Source organism: Lycium barbarum, chromosome 10 (genome assembly GCF_019175385.1).
Source record: "Lycium barbarum isolate Lr01 chromosome 10, ASM1917538v2, whole genome shotgun sequence".
Lineage (NCBI taxonomy): Eukaryota > Viridiplantae > Streptophyta > Magnoliopsida > Solanales > Solanaceae > Lycium > Lycium barbarum.
This window is the reverse complement of record NC_083346.1, coordinates 24,422,543-24,439,953: the sequence shown is the minus strand read 5'-3', so window position 1 is coordinate 24,439,953 and position 17,411 is coordinate 24,422,543. Positions and strand designations below refer to the sequence as shown.

The following is a 17,411-nucleotide window of genomic DNA, read 5'->3' as shown; positions in this document are numbered from 1 at the left end:
TAATAGTTTTCGACCTTGTGTGGTCAAAAACTGCATATTTTATTTAAATATTATTAAAACATTTCGACCGCACGAGGTAGGAAAAATAATTTATATTTAAATATTAAATAATATTTTCGACCTTATGTGGTCCAAAAATTTTGATTTTTTAAAATATAATTTAATTTTTTCGACCACATGTGATCGAAATCCTGGACAGCATTTTTAAATTTCGACCACAAGAGGTCGAAATTTAATATGTTGCCCAGAATTTCGACCTCATGTGGTCGAAATATGGCAACATTGTTGCTAAATTTCGACCTCTTGTGGTCGAAATTTTAATGTGGAGGTACATTTTACACCTGGTGAGGTCGAATTTAGCAATATCTGGACTGAATTTCAACCTCGTGTGGTCGAAAATCTGGAAAAAAAATATCAACATTTTACTGCTTTTATAGCAGCCTACTTGCCAATTCAACCAAATCAACATTATTCTACAACACATCCAATTCATCAACAATGCGACATTACAACACATTCACATTCAAATTCAAAGTACTTCTAAATATCCTTAAAACTACATTCAAACACTTAAACATCGTAAAGTTAAACAACCATAAACTACTTTCTACAGTCAAATTCACCTCCAAAAGTGCATCTAATTCGAATTAAAACTACAATCAAATATCATATACATATCAAAGAAAACATAGCAATATTAGAATCCAAAAGTATACGAATCAAAAAAGTCAACGTTGAGTGTTAGAGACATGATCCGAATCCTCCCCACTATCCTCATCAACAAGAGCATGAACTACGTTGGCCTATGACCTACGTCGTCTACTGGGCTTTGACCTACGAGCATCCTCGGGAGACGGGGGAATATGAGAGGGCCCCGAATTGAGTAAGTTGTCTATTTGAGCCTGCATATGCAACATCCTTGCCTCCGTGGCACTAAGTGTACTTGGCAGTTGAGTAACTTTTTGCTTCATTTCTTGGTACTCCTTAGGATCCACTGCCCCTTCAGAAGTAGCACCTACGCCTTGAAGGAACGACGGGAATTGACGACAGGCTCGATTAGGCATCCCATAAACTGTCTCATACCTTGTCGGGGGAGCTACCTTCTCCATCCACTGCTGATCAATTATCTCGTTGGTCATCGACGTCCCGGCTAGCTGATTGGCACAATATTCCAACTTGTGTTGTTGAAACTCGGTCTGCAATTGAAGGATATAATGTTAGTAGGTAAATTTAGTTAAAACAAAAGTATTTATTATTGTTAGTTAGTGACTTACATAGGTTTGCTGAGCCCTTGGCTCAATCCGTTGGTCCGTACCATCTGCGTTCTTCGCCTTCCTTGCGTGAGTAATCTTGAAGACTTCATCTTGAGGTGCTTCCTGACCCCTCTCGAGCGTCTACAAACAAATCAAGATTAACAACTAATTTCATATCCAAACGAGCCACAAGTAAAAATGAAATATGGGAGATATTACTATGTTAAGAAATCCAGCAACACAATACTGACCAATTCCAAGCTGATGCAGGCCAGTTGGTAAGCAACTAGCAGAACTTATTTTAGATAAGCAAAATAGGTAGCTTAGTATTGAAGGCTAGGTGACCAACTGAAAAAACTTAATTATAAAGTGAGTTATTAAGTGCCAAAAGGAACCAAGTACTGTACTCCACAGAGTTTCATCCACACACCTGAACCTGTTCAAAACTTATATTTTATGTCTGGACGAAGCTCTATGGAGTACAGGCACAAGATGGCAATCCGGAAGAAGGGTCTTTCATGCCATTCCGCCTATGTATTATTTAATTAACTGTGATTTAGTGATAATAATGGACTTAATTCGATGCTAATTAATAAGAGAAATGAAGCAACATTTCAGCTCCAAAATAGAGCCGTTAGTGAATAAGGTCGCCAGATTGTTAACCACTGGAGTGATATTGCCCTTATTTACTAACGGCTGGAGTGCACAACTTTACACGGAAAGCAAAATTAAATCATTTTGCAAATTACAAGGACAATTTTGAACCTTTTTCGTTTTCTAATTCGTTCTCTGTTTGTTACTACTATTACAATATTTCTAGTTACCATGACCTTCGTTTTATTCCGTTGTGATGTCCTAATTAAGTTGCAAATGATCATGACTTTCTAATTAATCAATGCAGCTTCATTCCTTGGCATAAGATCCCCACTACCTTATAGTAAGAAGGGATCATCAGTAGTTAAAGATGGAGTGAATTTTGCATATGGAGGGACAGGTGTATTCAACACTTTTGTTAACCAACCTAATATGACAACAAAAATAAATTATTTTCAGCAACTCCTGTATCGAGTTGGAATAGCGATAAGATTTAAGAGTATATTATTTGAGTAACGTAAATCAAGAAGAATTTGATTGGATTATTGCTAGTAACATAACCAAAGCAATGGAAAGATTAAATTACATAATAGACAACGAAAGTTAAATAGGGTTACATACCAGCTTCATCCTAACGTCCTCATGGCTGGTGGCCCCACTATTGTGTCGAAATCCACCCTTATCTAAGGCCCTTGCCTTCATCCCATTTTCACTTTGCTTCAAAAACGTCGGATCAGTTGCCCAGAAGTGCAGCAGTTTCTTCCCGTTATCTTTGGTGATCCACTTAGGCTTCCAGACTTTTTGACGGGCTCTACATAACGCATGCTTAAGTATATTCCCCGCCTTTTTCTCGAAATTTTGCGCTACTTGTGTCTCATGTTGGGGGTTCCAAAAACACTTTGCCAGCAATGAAATTAAAATGTTTTCATTCATATATATGGAACATTCCATAAACAATCAACATATAGTTATATTATTTTACTACAAATAATAAATACACCTGGATTCTACAAACATCTGCTTCAAAGCAGATCCACTGGCACCTTGCCCCAAGACGAAATGGCGCCTCTATAGAGTGATTTGACTGACTGCGAAACCCTTTTAGTTGCTTTGCACGGATAGAAGCTGCATCAAAACTGAAGAATTAATTTAAATATCACATTAGACGTTTTAGAATAAAGTAAATGACTTAAGAAAATTCAATATACTTACCCGTATCCAACTGGCTTGATTATGAGACGACCATACCCATCAACTATCTCAACGTCTCCTGGTCGGGGAGCTTCTTTGTCAGAATCAGAGCTACTTTCTTGAGGCTCCGACATCACAACATTTGGGTTATATGAGGCCGATGGCTGTGACGTAGTCGGGCTGGGTGTAGCAGTCAGAGTACCGCTCATATTCGCTCACTGTGATACATGATAATAATCAAGGAGGCCATGTGAGATAGTGCGAGGTGTTCCAGGGGACTGAGTTCGACTCTGTGGTTCTGTTTGGTCCTGAGGCCAAAAAAATAGGCCTGTCACATGACTGGTCGGCTGACTCCATGCCAACCCATTGAAGTCCTCATAATGTGGCAATGGACGGCCACGTGGTGAGAGGTACGGGAGTGGAGATCGATCTCTGCCAGGAATCCTAAGGGTACGGGGAACTAGGCCCTCTGGTGGTATAAACGGAGGCTTCTTTTTTGACTTTTTCGGGGCTCTAGTAATAGCCTTGCCCCTATTACCACCCGCCATCTACACAATATAAAAAATTAAGGTCAGAAAAAATGGTGAACGAGATAGACATACTAGTACAGAGAAGAGCAAAACAGTTTAATTGGTATACCAACTGTATCAGTTACAAATCAGCAGCAAGTGCAACAACTCTAAAGGCTTCCTGTATACTGGTAATTTTTTTTTTAAGAAACTATAACTGCCTAGTAACTAACTTCCTAGTAACTAACACAGTTTACGAGGAAAGTAACTTTCAGAGATAATAAGTTGTGTGTTTATGGGTGCATATGAAGAGCAGTTTCTATATGCGAAATTGCCAATGCCAAGAGAAAAGGAAAAAGTTTGATATGATCACTTATGTGGTGTTGAAGTACCAGATGTGGTTTTCAGATGGACAATATTCATAGACCAAAATCAGTATATTCAAACTTACAAGTAATAGTTTGGCTTGCTAACTAAAGATAAAAGCAAAATGTTTCATGCAAAGAAAGAATAGGCAGCATAATAGACTGAAGAATATTTTGGCATTATGTTTCTCTAAAGAGCAAGTAAAAAATCTATACAATGTTTACTCTTTTTGTACATGTTACATGCCTCAAGAACTAACAAGCTCTGCAAAGAACAGTATAGTACTACTAGTATTATGTGGTACTAGGCAGAAACTTACAAGAAAGTAAATCTACAGAAAAGACATATGGTAAACAAGATCCAAATTCAGGATTTTAACATAATTGATCCTCATTGGAACCAAAGGACCATTACAACCAGCAGTAGTCACAACCAATTTCCCTCCTTTCTCCATAATCAACAACTCTGTATTAGCAGGCAGTATTGTGCTACAATCAACATGAAGGATGGAAAATATGGTTTTTAAGAATTAACTAAATAAGGATGTTTTGAATTCTCTTATGCTTTGTTTCAAACTTGACATTATATGGTAGCTGAACCTTGTTATGGTACTATTTCAGTCATGACTATCTATGTTACCAGTCTAAAAAAAAAAGTGGTGTGGTAAAAACAGACAGCGTCTTGTAACACATTTTTGAATATGCAGTCTAAAAACATGAACCAAAAGCTGTTACAAAAACCTGAATATGCTTGTCCCAAAAAATAAACAGCTTCTGCAATATGGAATTTCAGCTGCTTCTGCCAAAACAAAAAAAAAAAGTAGTCAGCCTTAGAGGTTTGTTGAAGTTGAACCTTTCTACTGGTAGTAGCCAAACATTTATATCATTTTCAGGGTTAGTTAAATTTCCAGTGTCCTCATTTCAGGCTCCTAGATTCAGATATCTTGTTTTAAATTTTCTAGCTTTAATGCACACCATAACCTGTGCTACAGCTAATTAATAAGTCAAACTCATATTTCCATTCTTACTTGTGAATGTGCTGATTGCAGATAGCTGAAGTTGCTTTCAGTGCATGCTTCAGTTCAGTTTCTAACTCAGGGTCGACTATTTGGTTAATGTGTGCTGTGTCGTCATTCTGAAAGGCAGTAGGCAGATCATTCTCAACTTCCACACGACCAATAGGCTTGGTTTTAATAACCACCCACCAATCTGACTTATCTAGTCGCAATGGATAAGGGACATAGTACACCTGCTTAACGGTATGTGCAATGACGAAAGGATCATAAGCTGCATACCTCCGCATGTGCTTTACTTCAATGATATTAGAATCTTTCAATACCCTCGTACCTCTTTTTGGGGTTCGATCAAAACAGTTGCACCGAAACAAAACAATTTTTTTCTTGGCCAACCAGAATACTCTAATTCTAAAATCTCTTCGATTACACCAAAAAAATCAACACCATCAGCACGTTTAACCCACACACCACTGTTATTAGTTTTCATATGGTTAGCACATTCTCGGGTATTAAATTTGAAACCATTAATCACATATTTGTCCATACAATCGGTACCAATGGGTCCCCAAGATAAGTCCTTCAAAAATTGTTCATAAAAACCACAAGGTGTATTGTGAACCTATCAACAGTTAAGATATAGAAAGTTAGAAATAGTAGATTTCAAAACTTTAAAGTTTGTAATTATGGTAGCTTTGTGTTAGAAAATTATAAAACTTACGTAATTGTTAAACCACGTTGCAAATTGGTCGTACAATTTTTCTTGGCCATGTATCTCCACAAAGAGACTATGCAACAAAGTGGTATTTAGGTTAGTCGCTTTTACATTTTAAATGAATAGTTTCTGCAATTTCTTTTCAACTTACTCATAATAAGGTTGAACTTCTGGGCAATTTAACAAAATATGTGTGGATGCTGATTTATCCTCCATTTGATTCAATGGTCTCACACGTCTTTTTGACCCATCACCTAGTCGATTAAATATCGATATCGGCTTCAGCAAAGAATTATTCACACCCCTATCATAGTGTCGATTAGGCCTGTTTCTCAAACAAGCCACATCGTTCCCAGAGTAGTAAGAACAGAAATGGGACGTTTACTTGGCAAGGTAAACTTCGCACATTGAGCCTTCCACTTTCGATTTCTGTTTGATAGCCCTTTTTAACTTACCAAAACACCTGCATTTCTATTGTGTTATGTATGAATTTTTTTTTCCTTTAAAAAATGATTAGATAAGAATAAAAAGTTAGTCAATACCTCTTGAAAGGATACATCCACCTATATTGTACTGGGCCTCCGAGTCGGGCTTCGTATACAAGGTGAACGGCAACATGTTCCATCACATCAAAGAACCCCGGAGGAAGAATCTTCTCCAACTTGTTTGTGATAACAGGAATATTATAATCCATCCGAGAAAGGTTATCTTCCCTCAACGTACTGGAACACAAGTCTTTGAAGAACAAACTAATTTCTGTCAGAGGTTTCCAGATTCGTTCAGGCAAGCCACTAAATGCAATTGGGAGTAAGGTTTCCATGAAAACGTGACAGTCATGACTTTTCATCCCTTGGTCCAGATCAACACGTGTTCTAAAATTTGATGCATGCCCATCTGGCGTCTTCAAGTCCCTGAACCACTCACAAATCTTACGCTTCTACTCGGTTGTGAAAGAATAGCTTAGCCTTAGGCTTGAAGAACCTGTTTTATTTCGGCTGCAACTCTAACTCTTTTCGTTGACAATACTCAGGAAAGTCTATTCTAGCCTTAACATTATCTTTGGTCTTGTCCTTCGCATCCATCACTGTGTGAAACAAATTATCAAAGTAATTTTTTTCAATGTGCATGACATCAAGATTATGTCGAAGAAGATTATCCTTCCAATATGGAAACTCCCAAAATATGCTCTGTTTTGTCCAGTTATAGTAAACCCCATACCCTTCAAACATGTACGGTTCTTCTTCAGTAACCTTTGGGAGGTTCTGAACTCTCTCCCAGATATCCTCACCAGACAGTATTGGAGGTGGACAATCTTGTTCAATTGTATTCTTCTTGAATGCATTTTTCATTCTCCTAAAGGGGTGATCCATCAGCAAGAACCGGCGGTGACAATCAAACCATGAATTTTTTTTGCCGTTTTTTAACCATTTTTTAAAGTGAAGGACTTAGTATTCTCCATGCAGTGAGGACATGCTAACTTTCCGGCTGTCATCCACCCGAACAACATCCTGTATGCAGGAAAATCATTAATAGTCCACATTAAAGCAGCCCTTAAATTAAAATTCTGCTTGCGCAAAATGTCATATGTCTCAACCCCTACAGCCCACAATTGTTTCAGTTCATCAACCAGTGGTTGCAAGTACACATCAATCAAAACTTTTGGATTACGAGGGCCAGGAATAATGCAGTTAAGGAATATATATGGACTAGTCATACGCATCTCAAGGGGAAGATTATACGGGGTTATGAATACGGGCCAGCAAGAATACGAAGCAGCAGAAATAGAATGCGGAGTGAATCCGTCTGAACATAAACCCAACCTGACGTTACGTGGTTCAACTGCAAAGTCTAGATAGGTTCTATCAAAATTCTGCCAAGCCTCACCATCAGATGGATAACACATAACACCTGGTGGCCTTCTATTTTCACTGTGCCATCCCATATGAGGGGCGGAACTATTAGATGCATACAACCTCTTTAACCTTAGTATAAGTGGTAAATAATGCATCGCCTTAACAACAATTCCCTTCCCACTGCGAGTCTTCTTAAACCTATTACTACCACATAACTTACAAGATTCTAGACCGACATCGTCCTTATAGTATAACATGCAGCCATTTTCACAACAATCAATTCTGACCGACGAGTGTCCCAACTTAGACACCAATATCTTTGCCTTATAGTAATTATCGGGTATCTCTAGAATGGGGTCAACTAATTCATACATGAGGTCAATGAAAGAATCCATTGCCCCTTCAGAAATATTGTTATCTGCTTTGCTATTCAATAATCTAACGACGACAGACAATTGAGAGTGGGGACTCTCATCATTTAAGGGCAGGCTAGCTTGATTTAACTTTGCATAAAAACATTTGGCCTCTTCATTGGGAGGTTCTTCAACATGGCCACCGAATTCAAAATCCGAATGCATGTCATATGCATCCTGAACCATGTCGTGCATTCTAGAATTTTGGACATTACGTTCTACCCCCCTATTACTTTCACCGACTTCAAAGTTCTGAGATCTACCAAAATTGTTGTGTGTTTCCCTATGACTAGTCCATGTTGTATAATTACTTTTAAAGCCTGTTTCGTACAGATGAAGCGTAACAATCTCTGGGGTCTCGTAATTCATACATTCACATTTAACACAAGGACACCTAACCACACCATGAACTGTAAAATCCTTAAGTGACTTTGCGTATTCAACAAAAGCATAGACACCGGCTATAAATTCATCCCTTATCCCTAATGGATCATCATAAGATCTATTGTACATCCAACTACGAGAATCCATCTACACAAATAGCACAAAGTTTGAACTTGTTAAACCAATACTTTGTTTATATGTTATTAGTAAAAGACTCGCCAATCATAATTACCATAATTTTCAAAAGGGCATCATAATTACCAAAAAAGATCAGACAAGCACAATGGTTGAACTTGTTAAATCATACTTAGTTTATATGTTATTAGTTAAAAAAAAAATTATGTCACAGGTATAAAGGACCTTCAACTCTAGCTCAAGAAGAGACAAATGACATGAAAGGTGATTAGTTTAGTCAACCTATTCAACTATCTTTTAAGCAAAAGCACAAACTGGTATGTTAAACTAAATCATGAACAAGCCAGTGCTACCACAGATCACTTCAATACTTCTCATAAATAGTATATAAGGCCTTATGCTAGAGAACAATGAAGAATTCACATTCAAGCTAAGCACCATTTCAATTACTCACAAAGACCACAAAAGCCAAGGATGGAGAATTCATTCAGACATATCTATTCTTTCAGTTTAGGTCTCCCATCTCTTGACACCTTCTTTCAATATTGCATAAAGTATTGAAGAAGATATTGATCATGGACTAATCCATTTTTTACTCTACAAATCACAACTTATAAAAAACTTGATTAATTCTTTAAAAGTTTATCCCAAATGCACTAAACCAGTTATGGGAGCTTAAAGGAAATTTGACTAATTATAACTAAGGTAAGTCTGAAACCATCATTGAACCACTGATCTACTTATACGTTTATGAGTGATCAACTCTTAAAATATGCAGTCTAGTCTGCAGAAGCTAACCGTAATAGTATCCAACCACTATACTAATCAAACTGAAGCTAGAAAAGAGTTCATAACTCATTAGCCTAGCTACTAACATCCTAACAAGTAGTTAACTGTTAATTTAGGCTAAGCAAAGTGTGATTTAACTAATTGCTTAAACAAAAAAAATCACATAATTGCTAATTAAGTCAATAGTGGACTAATATATAAATTAAACAGACCCATGCAACTAACAATTAAACTACTCAAGCCACATGATTTTGATAAACCCCACTTTGCTTTTGATAAAGTCATTAATTTCTGCCTAGAACATAAAGCATCTGCTATAAATACTACTGCTTTTTCTTTGCATATTTTGGTTGGACATCAGTATTTGTGGTAAAGCTACAAAGATTAGGGTATAGTGCTCCTATTATTATAACTAAGAAGCTTGTATGTCGATTGGCAAATTAGGACAAGTAACAACTTTAGATTTGGTTTACTCATTTGTTTAACTATTAAGATAACTACATCAGAAAAGAAAAAGAAAATTCAAGTAAGCCTAGTAAAAAGTTGAACCATAAGTATGCTTGATATATTGGCTACATACTAACTCCTGCTGTCCTGCATATTATAGGAACACCTTAGCAAGTAAGGAGAAAAACATGGTTATATAGATAAATAATCTTATAGCCATTGTTAAAAGCACTCAAACAGAAATAAAAAAGCAAACCACCAGATTTCTTAGAGAGACAATCTTCAACATTTAAAAGACTAGAAATTGTTGCTATCTTTAGTAAATGCCTTGGCTAAGAATTAGAGATGGTTGCTTAAAATAAATGAAAGATTAATGAACCACAGTATGAGATTATGGTGTGGTTAGATACGAACTAGGAGATGAATGAAATGAATCAATCTTGTGTTCACTTATTTCCACTTTTTTCATTCACAATATAACAAACATTGTCTACTCCATTTTTTAAAGAACTTGATCAAGATTGTTATAAACCAAGAAAAATATGTATATATGCTTAACAGTTAGAACTTAATGCAGTTTTAGTTTAAAAAGATGCAAGACGTTTTAAAGTTAGAACTTGAAAACTCACTAAACATTTAGCTAATAGAGATGTAGGCAATATAGTTGGAACTTACTGTAAGACAAAATCTTAATCAGTTCACAACGAATTATGCTTTAAAGTTAGAACTTACTGAAAACTTACTAGAGCTTTAGTGACAAATTTAAAAGTGGAACACACTCTTTTGTTGGTTTTAAACATTTCTCTTGTTTTTTTTTCTTTTTCATATCAAAGCTTCATAATGGCAAACTAGTAAGAAGATATAAAGAGAAAGAACTCCAAGCTAAATAAAAACGAGCTCCAAGCTAAAGAACCTGAACTGGAAAAAAAAAAAAAAATAGGTAAGCTTGTAAGATTCCTCGAATTAGTGTTTGAAAGAATCTATGGTATTGACTATATTTCTCTTTAAGCATTTTATATACTATTAATTAGCTGTTTTATTGGTTTCGTTTAGGACCTGAAAAGAGAGGAAGGTGCTATAGCAAGAGGTAGTTCTCCAGTGTAACATTCACAAGTTTTGTAAATATCAAATTCCCAGTCCATCTATTACCGGCAAAGTACTACACAGTCACAGGAACAGAGAGCTACCGCGACAGAATGGATGTCTATTTCACTTTCAAATTTCTTATTTATTGGAATATTTCATAGGTTTTTGCCAACAAAGAGGAACAAAAGAATGAAGGAAATTGAAAGGGATGTTCATGCCTCAATTAGAGGTATTATTGATAAAAGAGTGAAGGCAATGAAAGCAGTAAATATATTTCAACAACATTCAATTTCAATTTACACTTTATAAAATTTTAACAAATAGCTACAAATGCAATCTTTAACAATAGATGTAAGTAATCTACTAATTAAACTACAATTACAAAGTAATGTAACTAATAATGATAGAAATGAGATTGAAAAAAAAGGGCAAAAAAATGACTTACCTTTAGTGGCGGCGGACAGCAAGGGCGGCGATGGAGGACAGGCAGTGGTGGGGATGGAGCGTCAGTGGCGGGGAGGGGTGTGGTGGTGATGGAGCGTCAGCGGCGGGGTAGGGGTGTGGGAGTTATAGTATAATTAGGTTTTGGTATAGTTGGGGGTGAGAATTGCACGATTGAAGTTTGGGGGAGTATATTAAATTTTTCAACTTTATTATTTCGATCGCGTGCGGTCGAAATAATTAAGTCAGTTTTGATCAAATTAGAGTTAATTGCGGTCGAAATATATTTTTTTTAATTAATTTTTTTATTTATATAATTTAATTTTTTTAAAATGTTTTTTTTTTCATTTATTATTTGTACAAAAATAAATTTCGACCTCATGCGGTCGAAATTTTATTCCCGTTTAAATATCGACCACTTGAGGTCGAAATCCAAAAAAAAAAAAAATTGAAAATTTCGACCTCATATGGTCGATTTTTTTTTCGACCAAAAAGTGAGGTCGAAATTATTTGGTCGAAAAACCCTGTTTTTTTAGTAGTGCACATTGATCATAATAATTATATCAAGATTAAGAGTATAAGTACATTTAATGAACTAGATAATTTGTTTTATATATTCAGTACAAAAATACTTATCTCTACTTGGTCCGTTCAATACATACAAAATGCACTAGCACAAGAAGACGGAACTATAGCATTCCCATAATGAAGATACATTATATTAATCTTGTGCTACAATCATACCGACGGTTTTGTCCAATTTCCATCTTAGATTGTGAACATAAATTTTATACTTATAAGAACCGACGATTTAATCTTCTGTGTATAAGCGAAACTTATATACTAAATCATTTACTATATACGTAAAGCACATACATACTAGTACATGATCTATTTAACTCTTTATTGAACAATGAATAAATAATTATTCGATAATAAATGTTATATCCAAACACATGTTTAATAGTATATATCCCAACAATCTCCCACTTAGACTTTTAACCATGACAATTGTTAGAATATACCATATCTAAACACATGATTAATGGTATATACCCCAACAGATCAATGAGGATCGAGACAAATTGCTAGAAGAAATTTTTTGTCTTTAACACATTGGACCCTTTCATCTTGTGTTTTATGTACAGTTTGTATAGTTAGCTTTTATAGTTGTGCTTTATTCAGGGACTCTTATCCTTTTCTATGCTTTTGTAATTAAGGTAAGGACATATATGGTCCGGGTCCTCCTCTCCTTTGTAACTTTTTTTGGTGTTATGGGAAGGTCTCGTCACTATACGGCGAAAAATAAAAAATAAAAGAGGATATTTTCTTTCACTGTCACTCAACTAAATTAATAAGGTTAATATCTTAAATTACAACATTATACTGTAGCATATCATACTGTATATTAATGAACCACGGGAAACAACCATCCAACTAGAGAGTTAGTATAAATATATTTTATTTTTTAAGAAGAAACAAGGTGAAATGTTTCCTTCCCTACATCTATGCTTTTGTAATTTAGGTAAGGACATAATCCCCCTCTCCTCTGTAAATTTTTTTTTGGTGATATGGCCATATGGGAAGATCGCGCCACTATACAACAAAAAATAATTAAAAAAAAAAAGATATTTTCTTTCATTGTTACTCAATTAAATCAATCAGGTTAATAAATAGTATCTCTCCATCCTAAGAAAATTATCCTCTTTTAACTTGACATAAAGTTTAAGAAATAAAGGAAGATTTTTAAATGTGTGGTTCAAAACAAGCCTTAGAAATTTGTGTGTCTGTAAATCATCTCATAAAGTTAAATTGTTCCTAAATATAGAAATGGAACAATCTTTTTGAAACAGATTAAAAAGAAAAGGAGGACAATCTTTTCGGGACAGAGGGAAGAGGGAGTATCCCTCTGTTTCAATTTATGTGAACCCATTTGACTGGGCACGACATTTAAGAAAGAGAAAAAACTTTTGAAACTTGTGGTTCAAAATAAGTCTTGAATATTTGTGTGACTGTAAATCATTCATAAAGTGAATGTGTTTTCAAATTAGAAAAGAGATCATTCATTTTAGCACGGATTAAAAAAATAGATTCACATAAATTAAAATAAAGAGAGTATCTATTACATGGCCATTCAAGTTGGGTCATAGAAAGGATGGGACACAAAGATTCGTTTAATCAATATGTACAAACTAAAAAAAGATACAAAACGAAATGTTTTCTTTCCCTCCATCGATGCTATTCTAAATTTGTAATTGAGGTAAGGATATACATATGGCGCCCCTCTCCTTTGTGGAGTAAGTGTTCTGGTGACATGGGGCCACCATATGGTGAAAAATAATAATAATATGAAAAGATATTTTCTTTCATTGCCACTCAACTAAATCAATCAGGTTAATATCTTAAATTACATGACGATTCAAGTCGTGTCATACAAAGGATGGGACGTAGAGAGTAGGTTTTAAGAAATATAAACTTAAAAAAGAAGTAAAAAGAAATATTTTCTTTCCCTACAACAATTAGTGAATCATTAATAACCCATTATTAACGTATATAAATGCATTAATATGGATTGGGCTCCTTTCCATTTCTCTTCTCTCCATTTTTTTCAAGTTCTACCTTAGATTAAAGACACATGACATGTATTAGAATTAATGACTAAGATTTAATTGACTAAAACAAGGCCCTAATCATAGTTCATATATATGGAAGCTTCTCTGAATCCACAAAAATGAAAATAATGGTCAGTCTTTCACGAGAAATTTCACTTAGAAAAAAAGAATGTTTCATTCTAACGGTTTAATATTATCTTCTTCTTTTTTTGGCAATAACGGTTTAATATTCTTATTAGTATTATTTTATTTTCCATGCACGTCATGAGAAGTGCACAACTTTTCTTAATTTAATTTAAGACATGATGAGAACCGTAGCACTCAATCTATGACTAGTACCATTAAACAAATCTATATCTATATATATATATATATATAAAATGAGAGGTACAAGCAATGTGGTTAAGCCAAGTGGCAAGCTAATAACAAGCCACTTGGCAATTTTAAGACAAAGCTAATGAGAATTAGGACAAAACTAATAAGAATTGTAATATAAGTTTTGAATTGTTGATAATTGAAATATAAATATTCAAATTATAATGAGAAGATATGTTTCCGTAAGTTTGAATTTTAAAGAAGTGATCTAAACGCACTGGGAATTTATATATAGATGAGAAGATATGTTTCCGTAAGTTTGAATTTTGAATAAGTGATCTAAACCTACTGGAAATTGTAAATATCTAACCAAATTTAGATAAACGAATTAATCTGAATTTATTTAAATTTCACCATTTAAATTGGGGATAAACATTCTAAACCAAACAGTTTCAATGGAAATTTAATCTACAAGAGTCCTACGCTTGCATACAACTAGCTAATTATCTTCAATTGTACAGATTGATATATATAATTGTATTTGACTCTATCCTAAAAGAGTCCTACTGTTGAAACCATGCTCTTCAATTTCTTATATAAACTGCTCTGAGACTCTCCGTAACATAGTTCAATTTCAACATTGAAAAACAAATACGCTGTCCATCATATACATCAAAAATATGTCTCCCAAAATTGATTTTATTAGCGATATATCGAGTAATAAGATGATGTGGACCTTAAAGGTTCGCGTAGTGCGATTCTGGAAGGTTGCTGATATTGAAAATGCCGACAACATATTGTCGCTAGAGATGCTATTGCAGGATGAGAGGGTATGTTTACGGTTTGGCTATTCTGTTACAATTTTTATTTCATAGCTATATGATCTCATTTATCCGTATCCATAAATTTAAACTCACTCAATGTATTATTTGTTTTCAGGGGGGTCGTATTCAGGCATCTTTAGGAAAATCTGTTACGAACAGGTTCCAAATAGAGATAAAGGAACTAGGACTATATTATATGAAGAATTTCGTGGTTCGCCTGAATAAACTAAAATATAAGACCAACAATCACCAATTTAAGCTAATGTTCACCCATAGAACGAGTGTGGAGGAAACAGTTGATGCACACTTTGGTATGGAAGTCTTCAAATTTCGACCATTTGAGCACTTGATAAATCAAGTGAACGTTGAGGATACTGAACTATTTAGTAATTATTCTTCTTGCATTTTGATTAATTTGAACGTTTTACCAACTTTATCACAGACTGCTTTTTACGTTGTGATAGATGTCATAGGAGAGATTGTTAGTTACAGACCTATACAAGAACACAAGCAAGGTGATAAGTCCAGCGCTTTTATGAATGTTGAACTCCAGGATCATGAGTAAGTTCGCGATCATGAATTCGATTAGTGATATATTTCATGTTGTCCCGCTTTCATATGATTAAGTTGCACATTTTTTTCATGTAGGAATAATAATATTTCAGCTACTTTTGGGGGGGGGGGGGGGGGGGGGGGGATTTGTGGAGCAAATCATGCCACACTTGGATAGATCTATCGAAAAGCCTATCACTGTGGTTATGCAGCTAATACGAGCTTATAAGTTTCAAGGCTTTCAGCTAATTCTGATGTGCATTGGGTTCTCTTTTGTGTATAGTTAACATATGATTAAATATATAGATATACGGTTGCAGGTAGATATTCTGTACGTAATTCTTGGCATGCTTCGAAACTCTGCATTAATCCAGATTTGCCTCAAGTTTGCAGAATTCAGTTCCAGGTTTATCATACTATAAATTCCATTTATAAGTTTTAAAATATTTATGGAATTTTTTAATTATATTAGGCTTTCTTACAAATTTTAATACATGTAGATTGGAAAATGTGCGTGGGGAGGATTTCTCAAATATCCTCTTAACGTAATTATTCTGCTGCGGAAGAGTTGGCTTCTGGAAAGGCTCAAGTTAAAACAATCGGAAACTTGGTTGAGTGTCTTCAGGTGAGTACACTGTTTTACTATTTTCATGATTAATAAATGGACTATGTATTTTACTATAATACCCATATTAATTGGTGTATAGTCTCATTGAACTTAATGAATGATTTGAAAATGAGTAATTAATGTTAAGGGTAAAACAAGAAAGAAAAGTTTGTCTTTCCTTGATATGCTAAAGTGGACAAGTAAAAGTGAAAATTTATTTTTATTATAGTGAACAAGTAAAAATGAACGGAGGAGGGAGTATTTGAATTGTGAAATTACTTTGACTCTAATCTGAACACTTACAGACTTTTTGATGCATCCTTCGAAAAGTAATTTGTCAAAGCACAATCACGAAAATGCTATTTTTTTCTTTCTTTCATTGGGATTGCACTTAGCAAGATAATTCGGCCAATTTTGTTTTATTTTCTTTTTCCTTTCTGAATTTCTACTCTTCTTCTTGTTCATCCCCTACCCCTGAAAGAATTACTGGTAACGATGGAAGAAAGGAGAAGAAGAATTCGCCATTAATGAAAGCTGAGGTTCAGACAAGAAAGGACAAAGTGCAATAATGTGGTCTTTGTTTCCATCGACCACAACATAACATGAACAAAATATGTGGGCTTGGGCCTCAGCAGAAAACAATGAAGGAAGCTATGGGCTTGGCATATTCAGATGGAAATGGCCCAACACAGAGAACAAAATCTGAGCCCAATATAGTATAGATTCCAAATGTATATACTTCACATGACGTGCATACAATAGGACAAAGTTAGTTATTTTGCACTGTTACATAACCAATAAGAATAGGACAAATATGTATAGGTTATTTGTTTTTCTTTTGAGTATTATTCATTACGAAGTATATATATACATTGTAAACCTGATTTGATCGATACACGAGAAATTTCCCAATCTCATATTTTTCATATTCATACATGGTATCAGAGCAGTGACTGTTGATCTGAAACCCTACACAATTAAATCTTGTCTTCAACATCTTGTGTGAATCACCATGACTGAACAAACATCAGAAACCACAGGGATTACCACAACTGAAAATGGAATCACCTATGATGTTAGTCATCCTTATCACCTTAACAGTTCTGATAACCCAGGAATGACTCTAGTCAATAGCAAATTTGATGGAAGAGGTTATTCTGGGTGGAGAAGATTCATTCTCCTTTCATTGTCAGCTAAGAGAAAACTTGGTTTCATCAATGGAGCCTGTAAGGTTCCAGATCTGAGCTCAACTGAATATAAGCAATGGTCTTGTGTCAATGACATGGTGATAACTTGGATCTCAAATGCACAGT

General features: G+C 34.8%; 3 protein-coding genes across 9 annotated transcripts; 1 reads left to right on the top strand and 2 right to left on the bottom strand.

The window, feature by feature from the left end:
• Positions 1–446: 446 nt before the first annotated feature.
• On the bottom strand, positions 447–11,692 carry LOC132614665 (uncharacterized). Of its 7 annotated transcripts, none has more exons than XM_060329173.1 (11): positions 11,193–11,692; positions 6,183–7,148; positions 5,792–6,111; positions 5,647–5,713; positions 4,941–5,547; positions 4,654–4,711; positions 3,060–3,586; positions 2,848–2,983; positions 2,469–2,744; positions 1,275–1,394; positions 447–1,196 (listed from the first exon to the last, which is right to left on the bottom strand). In XM_060329173.1, exons 7-11 carry the CDS (start codon positions 3,245–3,247, stop codon positions 804–806), a joined length of 1,113 nt encoding a protein of 370 aa, XP_060185156.1. In that variant the 5' UTR covers positions 3,248–3,586; positions 4,654–4,711; positions 4,941–5,547; positions 5,647–5,713; positions 5,792–6,111; positions 6,183–7,148; positions 11,193–11,692; the 3' UTR covers positions 447–803. The 7 variants fall into 7 exon arrangements, with proteins under 7 accessions (XP_060185156.1, XP_060185155.1, XP_060185158.1 ...); XM_060329172.1 differs by having other exon boundaries at positions 5,792–6,103; XM_060329175.1 differs by lacking the exon at positions 5,647–5,713 and having other exon boundaries at positions 5,792–6,103.
• LOC132612852 (uncharacterized) lies at positions 7,061–8,437 on the bottom strand. The gene has a single exon (XM_060326933.1). The coding sequence runs from the start codon at positions 8,435–8,437 to the stop codon at positions 7,061–7,063; it is 1,377 nt and encodes a 458-aa protein (XP_060182916.1).
• Positions 11,693–14,795: 3,103 nt separating the features above from the next.
• Positions 14,796–16,667, top strand: LOC132612851 (uncharacterized). The gene is made up of 5 exons (XM_060326932.1): positions 14,796–14,945; positions 15,055–15,500; positions 15,798–15,897; positions 15,992–16,116; positions 16,580–16,667. Exons 1-5 carry the CDS (start codon positions 14,796–14,798, stop codon positions 16,665–16,667), a joined length of 909 nt encoding a protein of 302 aa, XP_060182915.1.
• Positions 16,668–17,411: the final 744 nt, after the last annotated feature.